Source organism: Mustela erminea, chromosome 9 (assembly GCF_009829155.1).
Source record: "Mustela erminea isolate mMusErm1 chromosome 9, mMusErm1.Pri, whole genome shotgun sequence".
NCBI classification, from domain to species: domain Eukaryota; kingdom Metazoa; phylum Chordata; class Mammalia; order Carnivora; family Mustelidae; genus Mustela; species Mustela erminea.
Window position 1 is genome coordinate 4,184,745 of NC_045622.1, and position 23,164 is coordinate 4,207,908.

The 23,164-nt window shown below is 42.1% G+C and overlaps 1 protein-coding gene across 2 annotated transcripts in view; it reads right to left on the reverse strand.

Moving 5' to 3' along the window:
* Positions 1–23,164, reverse strand: part of GUCY1A2 (guanylate cyclase 1 soluble subunit alpha 2) — a 344,066-nt gene that overhangs the window by 18,447 nt on the left and 302,455 nt on the right. The window contains exon 8 of one of the 2 annotated variants that reach the window (XM_032359443.1): positions 18,738–18,840. In XM_032359443.1, the coding sequence (XP_032215334.1) occupies positions 18,738–18,840 (103 nt within the window). Of the gene's footprint in view, positions 1–16,459; positions 18,841–23,164 lie in introns of those variants that run through there. The other variant, XM_032359442.1, reaches the window with a different exon arrangement.

The window sequence follows — 23,164 nt, forward strand, 5'->3', positions numbered from 1 at the left end:
GATACTATTTTCCTTGAAACTTACCTGAGCAAAAGTTTTTATGGCCAGGGCAAAGGTAAGTTCCTGTAGAAAATGTTTCTATCTGCTTCTCAGGAGCTTTGAAGAACCAGCCTCAGATGACTCAAAAAATTCTTGGTTTGGGAAAAAATAATAATAACTCTTGGTTTCACTTTGGCTTACACACCTGTGTAGGAATCATAATGCGGCTTTAAGTGCTCAAGGAGATTTGTATTTCCTCCTCCATCAACAGTAGGGAAGGAGAGTGACGGACGTGTTTGCTGTTTTCCGGTTGGTGGGATCAGGCCGGGAGGAAATCATGCATTAGTTCACCCTTACGTCAGCGGTATGGCTCTGTGCCTTTGAGTTGACACAGTAAAACACGGATTCATCTTCTGTTTTCTGATGTTACAAGTCCTCGACTCCCAAATGTCCATTTTCATGGGCGGAGTGATGTGTTAAAGAGGAAAGTCGGCTGTATTTAAGAATATCATCCTGTCCCCATCTACACGTGACATACATGTTTCCATATGCACGATACTGATATATATCAGATTATTTTTTTTAGTTTTCCACAGAAGGGCCCAGGTACACAAAGTGCTGTATTTCTAGAAACTGAACAAATTCAACACTTTGCTTCAGTATCTAGGGTGAAAGTTCCCATTATGCAAACTGGTGACGCTGAGACACGCCACCGCCCTTGGTCTTAGATTGGATTTAGGTACATCCTACTCTGTACCTCGTCTCGACCAGGCTCTTTCATCTTTTCTTTACATGAACCAAATTTTCATTCTTTCACCCCTCTTTCCTCCTGATATACTTGGCAGGCTTACAACTCATTTCTGTTCCTTCCAAGTTTACTCTTCAATTCGGACAGATGTCACTGCTGCGAAAATCCGGCACTAACCCTCGCATCCTGTCTCACACAGTCGGAAGACCTTCGTGTCGTCCACTCCGATCACTTACTCCCACCTCCCCGTCATTACTTATTGTATGAATTCCACCTCAACTTTTAAAAATCTCTTTAATTGGCGTTATGGTTATTATTTACTTATACGGTCCGTGCCTGTTTGGATTCACCAACAGACACACTGCTATGTTTGCCGCTCATTCTTCTGACATCTCAGAAAGTTTCTCTGAGGTCCTTTCCTTTTTTCCAGAAGTATATTATTAAGCTCTTCTAATGGGTTAATCTTTATGTAAAAATGTCTTTATTCTGCCTGAATTCTTTTTTTTTTTAACATTTTATTTATTTATTTGACAGGCAGAGATCACAAGTAGGCAGAGAGGCATATTCTGCCTGAATTCTAAATTAACGATCTTTTTCTCTCGGCACACGGACATGTGTCCACCTCTTTCTGGCTTCTGTCGTGGCTACTGAGAAACACACCATTTGTCTAATTCTTACTTCCTTGTGGGACATCTGCCTTTTTCCCTCAAGTTGCTTTTAAGTTCTGTGCTTGTGTAAGAGGATTCTGTTCTGTTCACTGAGACCTAGAACCCCTCTCCCTCCATGTTTTCCCCCTCTGGTCTGGTTTTGTTTCTTCCTGGTGGCAATGTCCCCCTCCCTCTCTGTTTTAAGACTTTAGATTGGGAGCTAGGTTTGCGAAAGCTTTGTTTAGGAAAGCATTACCTTACCCTGGGTTGAAATGCGGTTACTCCAGAGATGTTTGGAGGGGAAGCACAAGGGATGTCACCAGGAAAGAAAACTTTTTACAGTAGTTCAACGTTTAAAACATACAATGCTTAAATTTAAAAAAGAATTTTAAAAACACTAACTGTGGCCTCTAGTTACCAATTCTTAAAGGAAACTTTAATGCTTGTCCCACCAGAGCAATACTGAGACAGAAAAACTTCCTCCGTGCAATTTTCCAGTTGCGGGTAGATTTTTTTTTTCCTGGTTCACTTTTTATTGATAGTATGATCCCATGTGAGTTCTGGCTTTATCCGGAGGGTATCCATTTCCCTGTGGCTTATCCTCATGCCTGCTGGGTATTAAAGTCCTTTGTTTAGCATCTCCAAGGGTCCCCTTCCCCTCCCCCTTCCCTTCCAATCCCCCCACCTCCCCACCCTTGGACCTCCTGCAGCTTGCTCATATGGTGTTTTTACTTTGGGATTTTACTTCATCTTCTTACTTTCTTACCCAAGCTATCCACTTTATCCCTCATTTCTAGTTTGGGTTTTTTTGTTTTTGTTTTTAAAGAAGAGTGCTTTCCAGTTTTCTCCTCTATCCCAGGGCTAGAAATCTCCTACTATTTTCTATAGCATTCCGACTCACCCGTCCATTCTCAGCTCAAAATTTACATCCTCAGTGATGTAGGTCTCCATCTCTATTGTAAGCTGGACAGCTGTTTCTAAGTTTTCTGCTCCACGCTATTTGCAGTTTTTAATTATGAATCACTACGCAGTTCTGGTGAGTCTTGGTCTCCCCCACCATTTACTCAGCTTCCTCGTGAGACAAGACACGTAGAGTCTGCTTATTCACAATGGTCCCAGAACCAAGTGCGGTTTCAGGCCCAGAGTTTTTGTTCAGTAACTAACCGATGAATAAATGAAGAGCCCGGGGATGATGAAACCTCAGCAGACGACATTCAGGTGCTGGGATGGAGGCTCTGGAATGTCAGGGGAGGAAAACTGAAGCTGATCTTAAGATGAAGAAAAATGTAAAAAGGAAAAACAGCGTCCCTCCGGGAGTGTTGGACAAATACGGGGAAGGGCACTAAATCATGGTTAGCTCGATGATTCAGCGAGTGATTTTGGCAGTGTTGCCCATTGTCTTTCTCTCTGTCTGTGTTTTGACACTAAAGCTCACCTGGTAAGGTTGTTGTGAAATAAGTCAATTAAAGAATACACAGTGGGGCCCAGCACATGGTCCAGATTTGCTAATAGCCTTAGCCCTTCTTCATCTGGGAAACTATAGAAGGGAATTTACTCCAGTGGGTGGCAGGGTGGGGGGGGGGCTCCCAAGTATGCAGATGTGCAGAAATGGACCAGTGAGGTTGGGATTTGTTGGCTTCTGCTGGAGGCTGCTGCGTCTGGGGCCACTGGGAAGAGGCCCGGTGGGTTTGAGTCATCCCGGCTAGAGCTGGGGGCTGGAGGAGCTGCCGGTTAAGTACTTCCCACCTCGGAGTCCTGATTAACTGTGCAGAGGCAGGGAGAACAGCAGAGGCTCGTTGAAGACTTCACTTCATCTCACGGGCTGAGAAGCTCGTTCTATATTAGAAAGTGTTAATATTAAGCCTTTCAGTCACTTCTCACTCTCTCACATTAGCACTAATAAGCTCAGAGTGACATTATCTTAAGAAGGCATCTTGATGATGAAGTGCTTCCCCTGTGATCCTGAGAAAACTCAGCCCTCTGGCCATCCAGGGACAGCTGTTCCCACAAGCTCAGTGTCCCCTTGAACATGAACCTCCTCCCAGAGACAGTGTGCCGGCATTCTTCCAGCCAAAAGATGGCGAGCCGAAGGAAGGAAGAGAACCTTTTAAAAAATCTGTTTTGATTAAGATTTTAATATCCCTTCACATGGTGGGTTCTATCCCAAGCCTCTGCCCTCAGTGTGGTTAGTAATTTAAAAGTGGTGTGATTTAGCAGTGGGTAAGCCGCCCAGTGTAGTAAGTCCCCTCACAGAGGGGAGCCTGTGCGCTCACAGAGCGGAGCCTGCCTACACGGTGTGACGTAAAGGACATCGGAGGGGCGCCCAGGTGGCTCTGTCATTAAGCATCTGCCTTCTGCTCAGGTCATGATCTCAGGGTCCTGGGATCTTATTCTGTGACGCAGTTCAGATAATTGAAGAACGAGATATTTGGCATTTATCCAGCACAAATGCACTATGAACATAGGTGATATGTAGAATAATACAGTATATTTCAGTTTGGTTAAGGGGTAGATCGAAATAAGATACGGTAGGTCTAAGCACTGAGGGGCAACCGTACTCTGATGATTTACTCCCTGTTAATTCCTCCGAACCAGCTCTTACTTGGTTGCATAGAGGGTACCACGTAAGTAAATCTTGGGAATTATCATTTAAAGACAGTCAATATTGTAACTTGAGCCTTTGGAACAAGAGTAATTGGTCAAGTCTTGAGTAGTTCACTTCCTCATTCCAGCAACAACAAACCCGAGGAGGAATACTGAAACTGCGGTGCCCCAAATCTCTCACTAATGTTGTCAAAAGAGGTCTGTACCCAGTTGACTTGAAGTCAACAGATTGTTCCCCATTCCTTTGGCTGTGATTTTGAGTTGGCCCCTCAACCATTCTGCATGGAGAGACGAAAGTCTTATCAGTCAGGGATCTACCGTCAAAGAATATTTACAAAATGGAAGCCAGTGCCTTCTTTGAAGTCAGGGCATCAGATAAGTTACAGGTGAAAATAAATTCAAGAAGTAAAAAGGGGTTTACCTTGTCTTGAAAGAGATACTCATGTTGGTCTCTGCAATGGCTTCCCTTCCTGATTAGGAGAGGCCTCTCAACCGTAATCTGGGACCCCTGTGGGGATCTATGGTCTGGTCAGATGCTTTATTGCGGGGTGGTATTGGCAGATACTAATCATTAACTTGTTCAGAATGTCTCTGTCCCTGAGAATTAGAGAACCAAAACAGCCTCACGGCTTGTATCATAGACATGGTTTCTGAAAGATCCCAGCTCTGTTTTAAATAGGGAGACATAGTCAACGACGGACAGCTGCCCATGGCCCATCAGGTATAGCCAGAGGAAGGACTGCCCGTGCTGCTGTGCATCTGGGAAATTTTTACTATTTCCTGAGGAAGTTTTCATTGGAATTATGCATGTGTGTGCACGTGTTTGTATGTGCACATACTTTCTCTGCTTTTTTCTGCCTCAGTGTCAGAGGGATAGAAAAGTAACTCTCAGTGGCAAGACCTCAAAACAGCATACGTCTCTCAGAACACAAGAGCAGAAGATGAGCACAGCTCTGTTTGTGGACAAAGGATGGACACCCCCCTTGAGAACTGCCAGAAATAGATCTGTAGAGTTGAGACCTCATGGTTATGGAGGAGAGGGCAATACAGTAACAAAGATAACTTGATTTTGTATCTATTCACTGAAGAAATGTAGGAACATGGGATTTAAATAGTCTTCTTTTAGCTCCGTGCAGCATCTAATCTAACTGTTGGATGAGGCACCCACCCAGTGGGTGTTGAGCTGACATTTAATAATGACAATAAAACGACCCCATTTCTCGGTCCTTTCCAGAGAGCAAACTGACCGTAAGGCAAGTGAATCATGCCTTTTCTGTGTGATAGATATTCAGGGTGCCTAAAAGTACAGAAATGGTGACCTGTACCATTGGTTTTGTAAGAGAATTAAGAGATTTTATATTGTAAAAATAAATAGTTGTGTCATAGACATCATCTGCAACCATAATGATAACTCATTGAAAACATTCATTTATTCTTCACTCATATTTTTAGTCTTTGTCACTCAGGTCATGAAAGAATATGCTAGAAAGAATCTGCAGACTCCTCTTTTTTGGTATCATTTATTGATTTAAATATTTTATAAGTGACAGTTTGGACTTAGAAAGGAAATAAATGCATGACTTTGTTTTGTAATGAATTGTGTAACTATAACACAGAACTGTCATTTCCACTTTGTTGTAAAAGAATCCCAGGCTTTCATCCATCATTTTTCATATACAGATTTACCGTATTCTGCAGTCTGTAAATACAAAGACATTTTTCGTAATGAAACATGCTACTTACACTGTGCATGATTAAGAATAATTACAAGTAAAAATAATCACATGAGTAAAAAATGGTGTTACATGAAAACTAAATAGAAGATACAGTGGCTGTTTATAATCCTGAAAGTGCTTATATACTTTTACACGTACTAGTATTCTTAAAATTCTAGTGAAATGAGGCGTATTTTATCATTTCATTCAGAAAAAGGTCCTCTAAACCTGTACTGCTGGATAAGGGAAAACATTTTCAAACATAATATGAAACAACAAATGAAACTTTGTAATGAATGGTACAGGTTTTAGAGATGCATTCATCGTTAAAAAAAAATAGCTTGACATTTCAAAATATATGCAATTTAACCATGCCTTACAGATATATTAGTATATTTACCTGATATTGTTAATGACCTTGTAATTCAAGTTTGTGATAACTAGATTTTTTAAAGAAATGACTCACAAAGTATACTCTGATAGCAAAATAGCACATGTACAATAGTATTTATACTGCAAGCCAAACCAAAAATTTAGACTCATGAAATTACAGCAAATGAATTGGCCAAAGGATTATAAAATAGTTCAGGTATCTGGTTACATAAAACGTACCCCATGCAGCGGAAGCAGATGAAGGCCTAGCACATTCTAGCTATGTGTTTGTATTGAGCTGGGAAGTCTACCGTTGACCGTATAGAGCCAGAATGTTGATGGAAATGCACTGGCTCTTCATCTTATACACTGAAATGAACAGGCAAGATTTTTGTTTTTTGGTGGTTTTTGTTTTTTTTTTAATTTTTTATCTAAAGTACAGTTTTGGGAAATGAGACCCTTTGGTTTTGTAAAATGGCTACTCACAGTCTAGGAGTCAGAATTCAGGTAGGTTGATTTTGAAATGAAGAATGATATGTGTTTATTTCTGGAATGCACTTAATTGGTACATTTCAAAAGCATGATGAGACAGTTCTGTGACTTGATTACCAAAGTTATAATGGAGTTGCAGGCAGATGTTAGAAAATGTCAGAGTTTTTCCAAGGCCAAACTCCCAGGAAGATTTTTTTGTTTTTTAAAATAAGGGAAGGGCTGTTTATTCATCTCTAAGAAAAATCAGAAAGTCTTTCTCTCCATGGTCCATTTTTCAAATTTGAACCCAACCTGATTTTCATGGTAGTCAAAACCTGCCAGGATGGCTGAATGAATATCCACGTAGTTGGAATAATTCATCCTTATCTCCAAATTCTTAAAGGAGACAGTGATTAGTAGCTTGTAAACTTTGCCAGCCTGGGCCTTAGATGCCAATTCGGCAGGAAGAACAAAAGGGAGAAAATAGAACTGTGGGTCATGGCTGTTCACACTTGATCTTAATTTCTCCTGTTTTCCTTAACCACATTTATTCTATTTCTATGGTGATTATTAAACATATTTCCATCAAGAAATAAAAATGGTAAAGGCATTGAAGGCAAATAAGTATTAATATTGTGTATTATCTCAAGACACAGCCTTTCTTTAACACTGAAATCACAGGAAGAAAGTACTTTGTATTTTTGTAAGTGTCAATTTATATGGTAGCTGCCTCTTTCTTCACAATTTCACAATAAGTTAGTGTGAAATAAATAAATGTCAACTGACGTTGAAATTTACCCTTTTCAGGTTTTTAATTTTTCTGAAGTTGTCATATCCCTTCCCTGTACTGACTACCCAATCTGTTAGAGTAGAAGATCCTTGAGATGTATTTAAAAAAAAAAAAAAAAAGTCTAAATGAGACGTGAGAACCAAAATTCAAAGATATTTGACTTATAGAAGCATATCTTTCCATAAAAATACAAAAGTACAAAAGCTGTATTATTTCTTATAATTTTCTCTTAATGAACACAAACTTAAATCATGGAGACTACTTGATAAAGAGCTTGAGTGTATTATTAATACACTAACAAAAAATGAAAATGTTGAGGGATTAAAGATTCTTTAAATCTATTCGATACTTGCTCAAATTATTCTAGTGTTGAGGACACCTAAAATGAAAAGGCATAATATCTTCCTCATTTTCATTCTTTTAAATAAGATAATTCATTTCTTTCCCCTTAAGAATAAAATACTTTACTAGAAATGATTGAATTTTCCCTGAAAAAAAAAAATGGCTTTGAATTGGGACTTGTCAAGGATCCAACCTGTGATCTTTCCATATTTAAGAGCATGGTAATTAGTTAATTCTGGTACGTAAGTAGAAACTGTGGTTATAAACAGGTATCTGAATACACACTAGGATCTCCAAGGCGGAGAGCTAAGAAACACGGAATACATTGTATATTGCTTTTTCAATTCAGTAGACTCTCACAATTGATGGCAAATGTTTTTAGACACTCAGTAGGACCCCAAACCCAAGTCGAGTTACAGAGGGGTGCACAGGAAGCAAGACAGTGTAACGGTCATCTCTTGATAGAGAGCCAGTAAAACCAATTAGCACTGGGTGTACTGGCCTTACTGGAAAGTCGTTTTTAAAAGACAATCTCCTTACAAGTAGAAGAAGCGTCTTTCCTATTTCAGTGATGAGCAGTGTGGTCCCCAAGTGAAAATTTACTATTTGAAAATAAGAGGATTTTGCTAAAGGAAGATCTCTGTAGGGGCAAAAATAGGACGTTGTCCAAAAGGTTGGCCAGAATGCTTCTTGAGAAAGTGTTTGGGTTCAGTGTGAAAGAACAAACAGGGAAGTATTTTAATCTCTGTTTTGTCAAGGCAAGGCCTCCGCGAGCTCAGTCATTCGCAGCCCCAACGATCTCTAGGTGCGCCCTCGCTCCCTGCCCTCCTCAGCCACCCTGTGCCCAGTGGGATGCAGGCCGGAAAGAGAAGCCCCAGCCCAAAGAGTGAAACACGATTTTCACATCTTTCTTAAGAAAAGAAGGAAGGAAGGTAGGAAGGCGAGGGGAAGGTGGGGAGGGGAAGGAGAGGAAAAGAAGAGAAGCGGCGGGTGCTGGCCACCTCTGGGGCCTGGTGAGCTTCCTGCACAGAGGCCGCGCGCCTTTCGTGCTTGCCAAGAGCCTTCCTCCGACACAGCCGCCAGTTATGCTGATGCTCAAGTTACAGCCACACTTGAGACCCCGGCCCTTTCGCTGTTTCTCATTATCCTAAAGACTGTAATGCTGTTTAGTGAGCACATACGGCGAATACCGACAGGCCCAGGACCACATTCTCCCAGGAGAGGACCAACTCTGCACGGAGCTGGGGCGGGGGGCGGAGGGGCAGAATCTATAAGGCAAGAAGTTCTCAGACTTGAGAAAAGATTCATTCTGATGAGCATGTTTTTAAAGTTTCTTGTTAATCAAAGTTTTGACGTGATGAACTTTGACATTCTGTGAAGTGTGAAAACTCTATTTAAAAATTTATAATCAGTCCCATCCCCCTCCTTTTTTTAAGCTTTCTTCTGGGTTCACGGGGTTGGGCGAGCCAGAGACATGACTGTAATGTGGGCAAAGCTGGATTTTCCTGTCTCTCTTCACCTTCCCTGTTGCGGTCCTTGCTCTGGCAGTCCGGCTGCAGCCGCCAGACGTATTGCACGGATCTCATGAAACAGGGCACGTCCTGTAGTCAGGTATCCGTCTGCGTGTTAGCAGGAGAATTCTTTTTAGATAGGGAGGGAAGTGTTTTGAACGATCAACAGAAAAGGCGATGGTACCCGTTACTGCAGGTCACCGAGTGGCGTAACAAAGAAAGGGACGGACGTTACGAGCGCCCGATGACACAGTTGAAACAGACTCAAACAATTCATCTGAGACACCAAGGCACACTTTGACTTTCATTTCAACGTGGTAATTTATACCAATCAGAGCTGGAAGAGGGGGGTTTCACATTGTTGATCAACTCTCTGGCCACTCTAGTATTTTGCTTCACTTCATGGAGATTTGAATGAAAACAAGTAAACAGAAATGTTTCAAGTGGCTCTACATCACCACCACCCCGAGCCTCAGAAGAAAGCTGTTTCTCTTGCTGGCCTTGAAAGTTAGCGACACCGAGCACAAAGGAGAGGCCATAAAAGCAGAGTTGTTCTAGGATTTGATGTTTCATTGGGTTCAGGAATGTATATAGATTCTTGTTAGTCAGAGGTGATGCAGAATGTGTATATTTACTGTTCAAATGACTTGAATATCAATTAGCTCTGACTTAGATTTTATTGAGAATAATAGGAATACGGATATGAATAACCCCAGTGTGAATGAGTCTTAATCCAGTATTATTTGACTCTTATTCTTATCCCTCATGTCATTAAAAACAGCTTAGTATTTTCAGTAAAAGAATGTTGCCAAATTTGCACACCATGGCTTAATGCCACGATTTTTAAGTCTGTTTTTGTGACATCCTATGTATCTATTCTGCCGCAAATGGAAAACATAGAGAAAAAGATGATTCAAATGCATTTTATGATTATACGTTATTTCCAGGGGATAGGAACTTAATCCGTCAAAAAATTTATTTTTCTTTCTCAGTGCTGAAGAAATGGATACATTTAGAAAGCCTTCAAAGGGGTCTAGCGTTGTGACTTTGGGATGTAAGTTGACTCTTTCAAGACAGAATTTGTCCTAAATCCTTTTTCTAGCTGATAATTCCAACTAAAAGTGATTCAGATTTGTTTCTCCCCTTAAAATTTCTTCTGTTCCAAACAATCTCTGCCTGAATTAACCCGTTACGTAAAAGTGAAAACACCTTCTGATGAGGGTAAGAGGCCACCTAACCACTTCTAATCTCCCAAGCCAGGGAGTACCCCTTCTCTCCCGCAGAACCATCAATGCTGGGTGACTCTCCCCAGCCCCAACCCTCAGGAGCTGGGTGGGCTCGGGGTCAGAAGGGCTTCTATCTAAAGCCCAACCCTGTTCTGCCAGCAGCCCAGGCCGCCCTTGACGACGATGTGAAGAAAACTATGGAATAGAGTCTAGCTCCAAAAGTGATTTTACTGATTTTAGAACACAGGGCATTTTCCATTCTTTGGGACGAAATTTCCCAATGAGGGAAAGATATCACTTCTAGAATGTCAGAACACACTCAGAGAAAGGGTGCGTGAGATCAAACCGTATTCTCACTGAGCGTTAGCTCGGCCGGGCGCATTGTAAGTGGGGCAAAATGTTTGAATAGGCACTTTGCATGCTGGTAGTCGGTTCTCAGAGCTAATCGTAGCAGGCTCTTCTGCGACACAAGGCAGAGCTGGTGTTAGGCCTCCTTTGTTCCTTCAGGCCAGACATATGACACCTCCACTGACCTTCACCCAGGCTGGTTCTCTCGGCCGCCTTCGAGAGTTTCTGTTTGTAGCTCTGTGAGGTCTAACCCTGATCTGCACCGGTGCTGACGGGCTTGAGGCTCCCTCCCAAGGAAACTGAAAATGGCTTGTAAAGGAGTTTATTTTCCTCTTGTCTCTTTAACATAAGAATGACCAGTGGTCAAATAAGTCATCTGGCTTTCATTAAGTCCACTGTGGAAACTGCCTCTCCTTTAAGAGCATCTATACCTTCCTGCAGAAAAAAATCAAATCTTTTTTCTCCGTCTCTGCTAAAGCTCTTGCCCACCCCCACTGTCTCCATCTGTCCCTGGTCCCGGGTCTGATGTGCATCTGCTAGGCAGAAAAAGAGGAGGCTCGTCTTTAAAAAGTGGGGTGGTGTAAAGCAATTTTGTACATTTCTGGTATTACTGATTAATGCATTACGGTCCTCATATTTAATTACATTTAATAGACCACAGTAAAAATATATTTAGGAGAATCCTCTCTTTATCTCCAGATAGTGAAAAGGCCACAGAAGAAGGCTGAATATTAACTGATTCCTTTATTTTTAAATTGTGCATCAAGAGTCACTATAATAGGTTCAAATTAAGTATTTTCTGTTTATTCACAATGAAAAGTATGTTTATTAAGAATTAAGCCTCCAATGATATGCAAAAAAGATAATTATCAAAAAAAAAACTTTCTCGGGGAATCAACGATCCTGTTGGAGTTTTACAGGGGGATTTTCTAAAGTGCGAGCAAAAGGATGCTACCTTAAGTTCTGCAGTGGTTAACAGGAAGGTAACTTAGCAGCAAATACAAATTCAACTGTATTCAGATTCACGACTAGAAGAGAGTTTTCCTGGTGAGAGGAGGCAGTAATAGGGGCTCTAAGCCGATTTAGAGGTTTAGGAATGGGGGATCCTAAATTTATATGACTTTGCTAAATAACAACCTGGTGTTTAGAAGTTCCTCACCAGAACATGAGTTTACCACCTGCCTTGAGCTGTAATCCTAGTACATTATGCTAAATGATAGAGGAGTAATTTGACTATTAAAGGACTGATTATTATAGACTATTCCACATTTTTAAAAAATTACATTTCGAGACTAAAAATGTTAATTACTCATTTTGAAATGTAGAAGCTTTAGTACTTTCATCAAGAGAGTTGAGAAGGGCAGGTTATTTTCAATATGGCTACAGGATCATTTTCAGATGTGCATTAATTCTACCTCAGATGACATCCAGCCAATCGTATTCAGGAGCCAAAATACTGTTCTACTTCCCAAGTATTTGCCATCATAGAAAACAGTAGCAATGAGCACTTTTTATCTAGTTTATCTCTCTTTCATCTTCTAAGACCTTACCAAGAGTTGAATTCACTTTTCCCAAGATCCATCCATATTTCTGCAAAGCCTACATTCTCAGTCACCTCATCCAACCTGTGTTGCACCTTCACTCATGGACCCATCCTTAAACACTCCTCACTGTTCAATTCTACAAAGATCCCAAAACCTGGGCAAAATTACATACACAGATCTCTTCACAGAGGAGTAGAAATCCTATTCTGATAGGTATTTTTCAAATCATACAACAGAAAGAGCATGGTGGGAGTCTGTGACTTCATAGCATGTGTCCAAATGAGTAGCTTCTGAGATGCATGAACCATGTCGTTTGCACGGGTCATTTTTATCCAAGTTTTCGCTTGCTGCCGCTCATTTTGCTGGAGTTGTGAATATCTTTTGGAAGTCCACACCCGCTATATTATTGCTTGTATAAAATATGCCTCTATTTCCCTAAAGGTTCCATGAAGTGCACAGAAGTACAGGTTTCATACAGCCTCATACCATGGCTTAAATTATTGCTTGAAAGGTTGTTTTAAAGTATTGCTAGGAAATCATTTTTAGATGAGTGTGCAATTCAATGTGAAAAGTACAGAGTGACTAAGTATTAAGCTGGTGTTTTCTTGACAACATAAAAACGGATCATTCAGAAATCAGGCTGTGTCCAAAAGTGTGTAGTTCGTAGCCTGGTGGGGCAGATCAGCAAGAACAGTGGATACGAACAGCTCTGGCGGTAACTCAGCAAACGGGACTGGGTCCGCTGTGCCTGAGAGCCCTATAGTGAGCAGTGTTCCTCCCTCCTGCTTATTCATGCTGTTTCTAATAAGCTTGAAGTCTCCTGCTCCAAAAGCAGACTGTAAATTTAAGACCAAAGCTAAAATTAAGACTTGTGAAAGAAATAATGCTACAAAGCCCAAAACACTTAGCTTTCCAAAATAACCACAGATGAAATAATACACGACTCTCTTAGTCAACTTGTACTTATTCCTGGTGATTGGGTTATTTGAATACTCTTCAGCGATGCCCCAATCTGGCTTTTATTCTCATTACCTAGAGTGGTTTTCTAAATACAGTGCCGAGGCCACACCTGCTACGCACTGAGCCCAAATCTGGGCAGGCGCCGGAGCTCGGCAGTTTGTATTTCGGAAGACTTCCTGGGTACCTTGTCCACAGGCAGCCGGATCCGGCCACGCTGATGAGCTGAACCGCTGGACGGGAGCATTTCTTACTAGGAGAGGAATGCAGTGAAGCCCTCGACTGAAGTCGTGTTCCAGTCACGACGTATTGGAAATAAAAATGCAAATTTTACTTCCTGACATTCCAGGTCCTTTCAAGATGTCCCTCCTTTTAATCACGTAATATCTACATACAGCACACACACGTACATCCCGACACCCCCCCCACAACAAGGATTCATTACTTTATAAAACGAGCTATTTTACAGTGTGAGATTGACTATCATTGGCTTTTTTTTTTTTTTTCTTTATGAAAGGAAAAAAGGAACAGAGGAAGGAAACAGAGGAGCGGCAAGACAGTAGTTAGGTTTCAAGTGTGAGGAAGGAATTTTGCACACTATCTCGGTATATTCTGACCAGATTCCTGTTCATCTGCTATAGTATCAGGGTCTGTACTTCACCACCTCACGGGCCCTCACCCTGAGTCCAGTGCTGGGGCTGGAGTACCCATGAAACAGTAGAGCTAGTTCAGTCACGGCAATTCCGTTTGTGCAGACAGGAAATCAGCTGCTTGCGAGTGAAGTGTTGCATCCGAGAGCTGCCCATAAGGGACTGCCGTGCTGGAGGTCATAGGTTAAATTCTCATTACTCAGTGTCTCATGCACCATGTTTTTCCCGCTGTATCTGGTAGGATATGCTTACAGAAATTACACGATTTTTGTAGCTGAGGATCTCTAACCTAATAATACCTAGGTTGCAATTGATTGGTTCTTGGTTCTTGGACTTGGGTTTCTGGGTATTGTTGGCTAAAAGGCCTCTGTTGTCACCCAAAGCCTCTTCAGGGTCATGTGTAGTTCCTTTTGAATGAATTTTTGGTAAAGCTACACCAAGTGCTTGGAGTCGGAGTGTTTTGGGGAGAAAAAGCACAGGGAAAAGCTGCGGATGGTAACAGGCCCCAGCACAGCTGGGAACGGTTAGTTCACTTCCGAGGTGCGCTGTCACTCGGGCCTGGGGTTGGGTGGGTGTCCCTGTCTGTCTGAGACTGGCATCAGCCACTCTCGCTGTGGCCATGTGAGGTTCGGAGGTGTGGAGAGGCTAGTGTTTGCTGGGGAGGTTTGAGAGAGAGGGTTTCCACGGACGGCGTGGCGCATACGGGCTGGGCAAGAGCTCAGTAGTGCTCAAAATGCGTGATAAGACGGAAAGCTACGGTACACGTTTCATTCTCTGCCCTAATGACCCATAACACCTGCCCTCAGCAAGCAGGACGCCCGGGGCCTTCGTGAATGTATTTAATGACAGTCTGGATCTTGAGATCCTCCTTGATATCTCACAACTCAAATACGTGATTTCAATTGGTAGCAATATTTCTGTACAAAACACAGAGCCTGGTGGTTTTCCAAACCCTGCGGCTTTGCCCTTTGTATGCATCAGTCAACTTAATTTGGCTTTATTGCTGGAAATCTTTGGCACGTTTTGCAAAACTGAAAGCCTTGCTGCACTTGTGAATGAGGTTTTGTTTAAGTTGTGGCCTTGCTTTACTCTGTGTGTCCTGGAGAGGTGCACTTTGCACTTGAACCACAGAACGCCGTGTCTCTTGATCTGTTAACCCTGGGCAAGAGAACCAAGCGTGGGGCCGTGACAATTCCCCTCTGAAGCATTGAATCAGAGTCATTTAGGGCATGGTTCATGGACTCCACAGGGTCATATATTAAAAGGGAAATCCAAAATAATTTAAAGTAGAAGACATGCGTATTGGGGCAGGTTTTAGACAGTTTGGTCACCTGTTACATAGAAGCTTTATCTTCTTCCCCAAAGACTTGTGTTCTACAGGCATTGAGAAGTATTCTTTTCATTATGGCTAATGTGACTTATTTATTAAGGTCCCCAAGGTGCATACTGTGTGCTCTCTGGAGGTGCACATGGCGGTGTGTGACTTTGTTGGGTAACTGATTTATTTCCAAATGACTTTGTTTCTATCAAAATAACACTGATGCCAATGTGAATCTCTCATAACAATGCCTAGTCTTAAAGTGACTTCAGATTAGTTGCCTCAAAAAATACTAAACAGAGGAGCTGTAAGTGCTGGATTATATTTTAATGTAACCCTTTCAGAGTGGATTAAAGCCATTTCCCTAATTTAATACCACTTGGTTTGTAATAGGACATCCATTTACATCCTTTTTAAACTGCCACACTAAAATATGTGATGTTTGTGATCATTTTTAGGTAAGAATACTGTACAGATATTAGCTGAAATACTATGACCCAATGTTGCAGTGACAATTCCTAAATGGAGGATATGTAGACTGTATTATGTAGGACAAATAATGTAATAGTTTTTCACAGCTTCTAACTTCTACGAGCGCAGCTAGCATGAAAAGCCATTGTCTGCAGTAACTTGCAATCACATAGCAATGGTGTAACTAATAATCAACAGTAGTAGGTTGGCAAAATGGCAGCAGACTAGACTGTTGCCTCAGACTATAGCTTCCAAGATATATTTAGATTACATTGTTTGAAAAGTGTAGTCTACAGCCTACGATATATAATAGATCTCTGGTGTATTTTTCATGGTGACATTTGTGACAATGTAAATGGCTACTTCTTGTCTAAGTAGAGCCATATAAACTAAGAGAGTTTGTTATTCTTTCGACAAATTGAATGTATATACAATTCGTGTCTTGGGCCCTATTACAAATGACTGGGTAATGAAGTGGGTTTCCAGCGATGTTTTAAAAATATGCTTCCCACAGATATTCTTAAGTATAGAGAGAAAGATCATATATCTAGAATAGTTGCTTAGACAAATCCTCACGAAAAGCAGAGAAATAGGTCGGATGATTACTGGAAGTCCCTTGCAGTCTTACGGTTATGAAACACATTGCTTACCACCAAAACATTGATTGATTTAGTTTATCATAATAAGCTCTAAATTCCTATGCAGAATAAGTATAAATTACTTCAGTGAAGCTTGGTTTTCTCCCCCATGTTCCTGGGCTGTAACAGAATACACAGCTGAAGTGTCGTCTGTCTTCAGCACGAGGACTGAGGTGTGCCCGGCCTGTTCCGTTCACAGTAACTGAACCTCCCCCTTCTTCCCTGTGAAGGGAGTGGGCTAATTTCCCAGTCCCCTGAAGAAATTCCTTTGTAACTACCCCCATTAGAGCACCCTGTCCCCAGTCTATAAAACTCCCCTCAAATAAACACACTGGCCTTCTGGCCCCCCGTGTTGTTAAAAACAGAGACCTAGACTCAAGGAGGAGGGAGGCAGGCGAGGCTTCCGAAAGCTCAGGTTCTAGATCCCATCTCCACACTGTGTGCGGCACTAGCATCCTCATGAGCCTTGGGGTGAAAACAGTTCAGCAATTACAGAAGAGATCACCATTATAACAAATACTTTATGTATCTATAAATGTTTTCTAGCACACACTTAGAGAACTTAAAAGCACTAGTCAGCCTCCCAGGCTACACTGGACACTATTAATACGCTCTGTAGCTGAGTTGCGGCATGAATGAATCCTAACGCAGCCCCCGTGCCTGCCCAGAGGAATCTCTCGGTCACGTTCAGCAGACGCAAGCTCTCAATGAGTACACCGTTTGGAAGAAAACGGCCATTCCAAGGTTTCAGGGAAACACATCGATTTCCAGTTCATTAACCTCAGCAGAAACTTGGGTTTTATATTAGATCCAAAATAGGAAAACTCTGGATGTACTGTGCTCCAGATTTCAGGGGGAGCCTGCGTTAATATTTTCATGCAGTGCTAATTAGCGGGAACAGATCTTCATTTTAGGACCACACGTGATGGAAGCCTGTCTGTCACTATGGCGATGACGGGGCCTAGGGGACAGACCTACTTTAGTAGGTCTGGAAGTGATTCATGAATTTAAGAGGTTCATGAAGGTGATTCACTGAATTTAAGAGCCACATAAATCAAACTGCAGAAGAAAAGAATTACTATTATTTTTTTAATCTCAAAGCCATAAAACACAGGGTTTCCCCCCACCCCTTATTTTGCAAGAAGAAATAACGTTCTTGGGAAACAGCCTACAACCTCTTTCTCCCTAATGCCAGCATCTGGCAGTTTTCTCCCAGAGTGGCAAGCAGCCCTCAGGAGGCATCCGGCGGGCGGAGTGGGCAGAGGTGGGGGAAGAGTAACGAGCCACAGGATGGGGACGCTGTTTATTAGAATATAGCTGAGTACATCGTACAAGGTACCCATTTTGCAAGTGCTACGTTGAAAAGGGTCCAGTGCAGCAAAGCATTTTGTTTTATCCGACATTTGTCAGAAGACAGCAGCAAGACTTTCGGTAGTTCTGGTGACAGACGAGTCTCTTAGTGGGAAACGCTATTTCCTCTGGATTCCGTGCTACAGTAATTAAATCTAAAAGATGTATTTGCTAAGCAGACAGACAACGCTTTCTCGGCATCTGCAGTCCCTGGTTATGTGTATGCCCCGTTCGAGCACCCATCTGTCTAAATGAGCGAAACTCTATTTGATTAGTAGGTTACGGTTACATAAGACACCAACTACACAGTAGCAGATTCGGAAAATGGAGTAATGTTGTGTGAAATGTAATTATCTAGGAGAAGAGAGATGTAGAAAAATAGGTAATATCCCTAAAATATTTTGCTGAGTTAGAGTTCTTCCTGCTGGGAAGACAACCACACTGCCATGATGTGTGTGAAATGTCTGTTCAGAAAAACAAAATTAGAAAATAGTCCTCACATACCAACTCACTAAACGGAGGACTATATCCTCAAAACTGGCTCTCAAAAGTGATCTAGGTAAATGGGGGAAGATACCTGTATGTGTGACAAACAAGAAACACAGACTCTATTAGTTTTGAAAGGGGGCCCCTACTTAAAATATAGATATATATATTTGTGTGTGCACACGCATGTGTGTATATATATATATATATATATATATATATATATGACCAAAAACACTCACAGGGATGGACACATCTCATTACCCCCCTTCCATTTTTTTTTTTTTTTTTTTTTTAGCTGACAGTCATTATCCACCTTGTTCTAGGATTATTGCCTCAGCACAGAAATTCCGCTGCTTGTTCTCAGGCAAGTAGTGGAAGAGAAACCATCTCGTTCTACTCTCCCGTCATGACCCGTGTTCTGGGCTTGTGCTTTTTGGAGGAGTCTTTGATCTGCAGTAGGTCTCAGAGGCTTGTCTCCCGGAGGAACATGGTGCCAATGTTGTAGGAAACTTTTTTTATCCTCGAGGAGGAAAGAGAAGGCTTTGGCTGCTTAGGACCAGTCCTTACCTCCAGGAAATAGCAGATCCCAGGGATTTCCTTTGGAAAGTTATCGGGAAGCTCTTCACGGGACCGAGGGATGAATGTGAAACTTTCTTCCCGCTTTAATAATCTAAGGAGAAAACACAGACAGTGTGAATCAAATAGACAGGGCCAATGAGAATGAATGAACAGAAAATTTAAAGACTCAGGAATCTTATCAAAGATAAGGCTCAAGTTAACACTCCTATTTCTTCAAGTAGATGTGGTGTTCACAGGGCTCCAGATGCTAGGAAGTGTTTCTCAGGAAAGATTCCTTCATGTTATTATAGCAACAACAACAAAAATAAGCAGGGCCAGTTAAATTTTTTTTTCAAGTTTGATTTTTTCCCTAAACAAAGAATGAAGGAAACCAAATAATGAAATATTTATTTGAACATGTAATATTTAACCTTTCTGTTTTTAAAACATAACTAAATTTTTAATTTTTTTTTATAGACATATAATGTATTTTTATCCCCAGGGCTACAGGTCTGTGAATCGCCAGGCTTACACACTTCACAGCACTCACCATAGCACATACCCTCCCCAATGTCCATAACCCAACCACCCTCTCCTGACCCCCCTCCCCCCAGCAACCCTCAGTTTGTTTTGTGAGATTAAGAGTCACTTATGGTTTGTCTCCCTCCCAATCCCATCTTGTTTCATTGATTCTTCTCCTACCCACTTAAGCCCCCATGTTGCATCACCACTTCCTCATATCAGGGAGATCATGTGATAAAAACCCAACTAAATTCTGAAGCACCTTTTATGTTCTGTAGACTCTCCACAGGCTTTAAAGGTGTCTCCTGCCTGTTGGAGACCTCAGACACTCAGACACTCAGTCGTTGAGCATCACAGACAACACTCACGCCTCCAAGTGTCTGCCGTAGCCGGCGACTGGTTTCTAGCCACTTGTCTTTCGTGAGCTCCAGCATTTATTGGTCAGACAGCATGACTCTTCCCTTCTAGTCACACTAATGCCAGAGGCTTAATCTTGTCCAGGTCCATGACACATAAGTTTGATTCCGAGACCTAAAAATGTGGCCCAGCAATTCACCCTAATTCAGCAGCTCTTACGGGCTGCTTTTCACTGGCCGAGAATGATCTCCTACATGTTCCCGGACACACACGGTTGAACAGAACGCCATGTTTTGTCAAGAGGGATAGAAATAAGGAATTAAAGAAGCCGAAAATAAAGACTGAAAAGCAAACAAAAGCCTGTAGGAATCCAGAAACTGACGATCTGTGTCCGCACATGTCCAGCAATTTGGTAGCATTACGGGAGGGAGGAAAGCGAGCATGAAGGGGACGCAGAAGGGTAGGATGAGGTTTTGAAATCCTAAACTAAATGTTTAGGCTTTTATTTGGAAGGCACAGCGGAGCCAAACCCATCATCCCCTTTTCCCTAAAAACAACTCCTTTTGCTAAGACAGGTGGAGGTTCACCACAGTTGCAGCTCCTGTGTGGGAGCAGGGGTCGGGGGCGGAGCCGCAGGGGGAGGCGGAGTGGGGGAGGCCGGAAGGCGAGGAGAGCCGAGGGGGCGTGGAGGGGGCGGAAACACAGAGTCACCACTACCTTTACACCAGAAAGGGAAGAAATCTTTGAGTCTTCATAAAAATGTCCAAAACAACAGTTGGTAGCACTAAGAATTCTTATAGTAGGAGCGATCTCTATTTACGTTTATGAATGGGAGTTGTGCCATTTTTCTTTATCAAGGATTTTTGTTTCAAGTTTTAATTGACCATTTCTTTGAAAGTATTCTACAATGATTACACTAACTTGGAATATAAAGAAAGAAGGCGCTGATATTTCAGAATTATTTCATCCATTCAACCCTATTCAAAAATCTAATCATGCCCTCTGACAAATTTATGAAGGGGAAAAGTCCAGAATCAGCTGCAGTGATTTGCTCATAGGAGCAGTGGTACAGCGAGGGCATTGGGACTAGAATGGGATTGGGTAACTCCGAGTCCAGCTCAGCCCTACAATAAATAGTAAGACTACACTACGATCACTTTCTTTCACAGAACTGAGATGGAGGTGAGGCATTAATGACAATCAGAATGAAAGTGTTGGTACTGTCTGCTTTCTCTTTTCACGGATGTCAACTTTCTTTACGTGGAATATATAATCCATCATAAAATGTAGAGTTTCCTAAACAACAGCTAAATTTAGCATTGAATTCCACAATAGTTTTCCTTAGCTCAGATAGAACAGCCATCCATGTGAGATGTGGATGTCAGTGATGTCCGTCAACAAATGTGTTGAGGGCTGGTGACACGCTCTAAGAGTCCTCCGAACGGAGGAGAGAGGGAGTGGGGGTGCACAGAACAAGTTAATACAGAACTAAAAGGGCATGAAATACTGACAGGAACAAATTAGCAGCATTGCCAGGCAGCATATGGGAACACACAGGACAAAATCCAAAGGAGTAAATTCTGTAGGGTCAATGCAGAAATGAGGACTATGGGTCTTAGTATAAAAGTCAAGAAGCAGAGCAATAAAGTTCATCCTTACCTGTGATAAAATAAAGCAAAACCCCGACCTTTCAAACAAGCCTCCTTAAAGGCCCTCTTGGGTAGGACTCACTCTCCTCCCCTTGTATATTAAGCCATTTTTTTTCTCATGCTGTATTTGACTCACAAAGGTCTTTATATTTTGCTGTGACTGAGAGGTTCAGACAGTGAGCTGACGCCTCTGTTAGTACTTGTACATGACCGGAAAGACGGGGGCCCTAGCTGCTTCGGATGCCAGGACTTCCAAATAATTCACTGCACCTTGGTAGGAAACTCTTCACAATGAGTTGATCTCTTGACATTTCCAATATGTCTCCTATTGACTCTGCTAAATGACAAAGACAGCGGCTCCCACGGGGCTTTATTCTTTCCCAGCTAACCATTTTGGTATGAATAAACTAAATGCAGTTTTAAATTTGAATAATATAAATGAGAGCACCTACGGGTAAATTGATCCAAGCTCCCGTGATATCCGGGGTTTAGCAGCCTCTGTATAAATGCACACTCAAATGCGACATTCAGACAGTTTCTGAGAGGCCGATCTGCATGGGCTCCTGGTGCGGCTGTGCAGGAGGTCAGGGGAAACGTTTCACACAGCCTGCCTGGTGGTGATGAGTCGTGGGACTAAGTAAGTAGACAGGGGTTAGGAATTTATACCCTGATCACCCCAGAACCTCTGATCCCCTCTGAAATGCCTTATTAAGTCCAAGTCCCTGGGCTGGCTCTAAAGCTCTTTCTTCAGCAAGTCAGGACCGATAGGGAAGCTTGGATTCTACACAAATCTAAATTAATCCCCAGCTGGTTGATACACAACCTGGGAGTTTGGGCAACAGGTTTAATAAGCATTTGGCAGCCACACAAATCCTGGCTCACCTGCCTGTCACTATTCCTCCTGTCAACAAAGTTTTTCCTACCAATGGATTTTCATGATGAGAATTCATTGCTGCTTTGGATCCCTGCATGTGCGGGGAGCTTAATACTTTGGAGGTCCATGGACCTGCACCCTCACTGCTACAGAAATGAAGCCCATTTCTGCCTTGCACAGTTCTCGTGTGCATGCTCACTTCTGCCCGTTTGCACCGAGCTCTGTGCTCTATCCTCTCTCTCTCTGTAAAGGGACCTGAAACTTACTCACACTGAGGTACAAATGACCTAACTGCAACTTGCATTTTTAACACTGGACTCTGAGTTTTAAAAAGGTAGCGGAATTATAACAGTGGTATTTCAGGCAACTTATTCTAGGATTTATTATCTTCTGCAGATCATACTTAAGTTGGCTTATATAAAGTACAGCTTGGTCCTCCATAGGGTAAGGTCAGAATTCAGTCTTTGATTCTTCTATACACTTCTGTATAGTTGTACCAAATTACATACAGTGATTTCATTGTGAATTAGGGTGGTCTTCTTGGCCATTTGATATGTGCATTTCCCGTACTGCTCTAGACTACAGAATTAGGGAAGATAACCAATCGTGCCCTTTTCTTTGCCTTCATTCAGTGTTTGCTCAGTGAGTAGACACCATGGACAACTCCCTAGACACAGTGAACCTTGCTGAAATGAACACAGCTAGCTGCAGCCTTGGATCGGAACCAGCTAATATACGTGGTCCTCTCAGACCTGCCTGTATGATGTCACCACGTGAGGTTGGAAAATCTTAGTTTTGACAACCAAAAAGGCCCACGTGATGTACAGTGACCACCCAGAATGCGACCCACCAGAGGGCTCACTGGCTTGGCTGCTAATTACTGTATTACCAAAAGATGCTTCAAGACCGAGGCAAGGTAAAGTAATATATTTTGCCTCTTTCAGAGCTCTGGGCTGGAAGGAGTACCTGGAAAGTGACCTCGTAAAGGTTTTGGATGTCTGAAATGTCTTTGGATCACTCTCAGCTTGATTGGT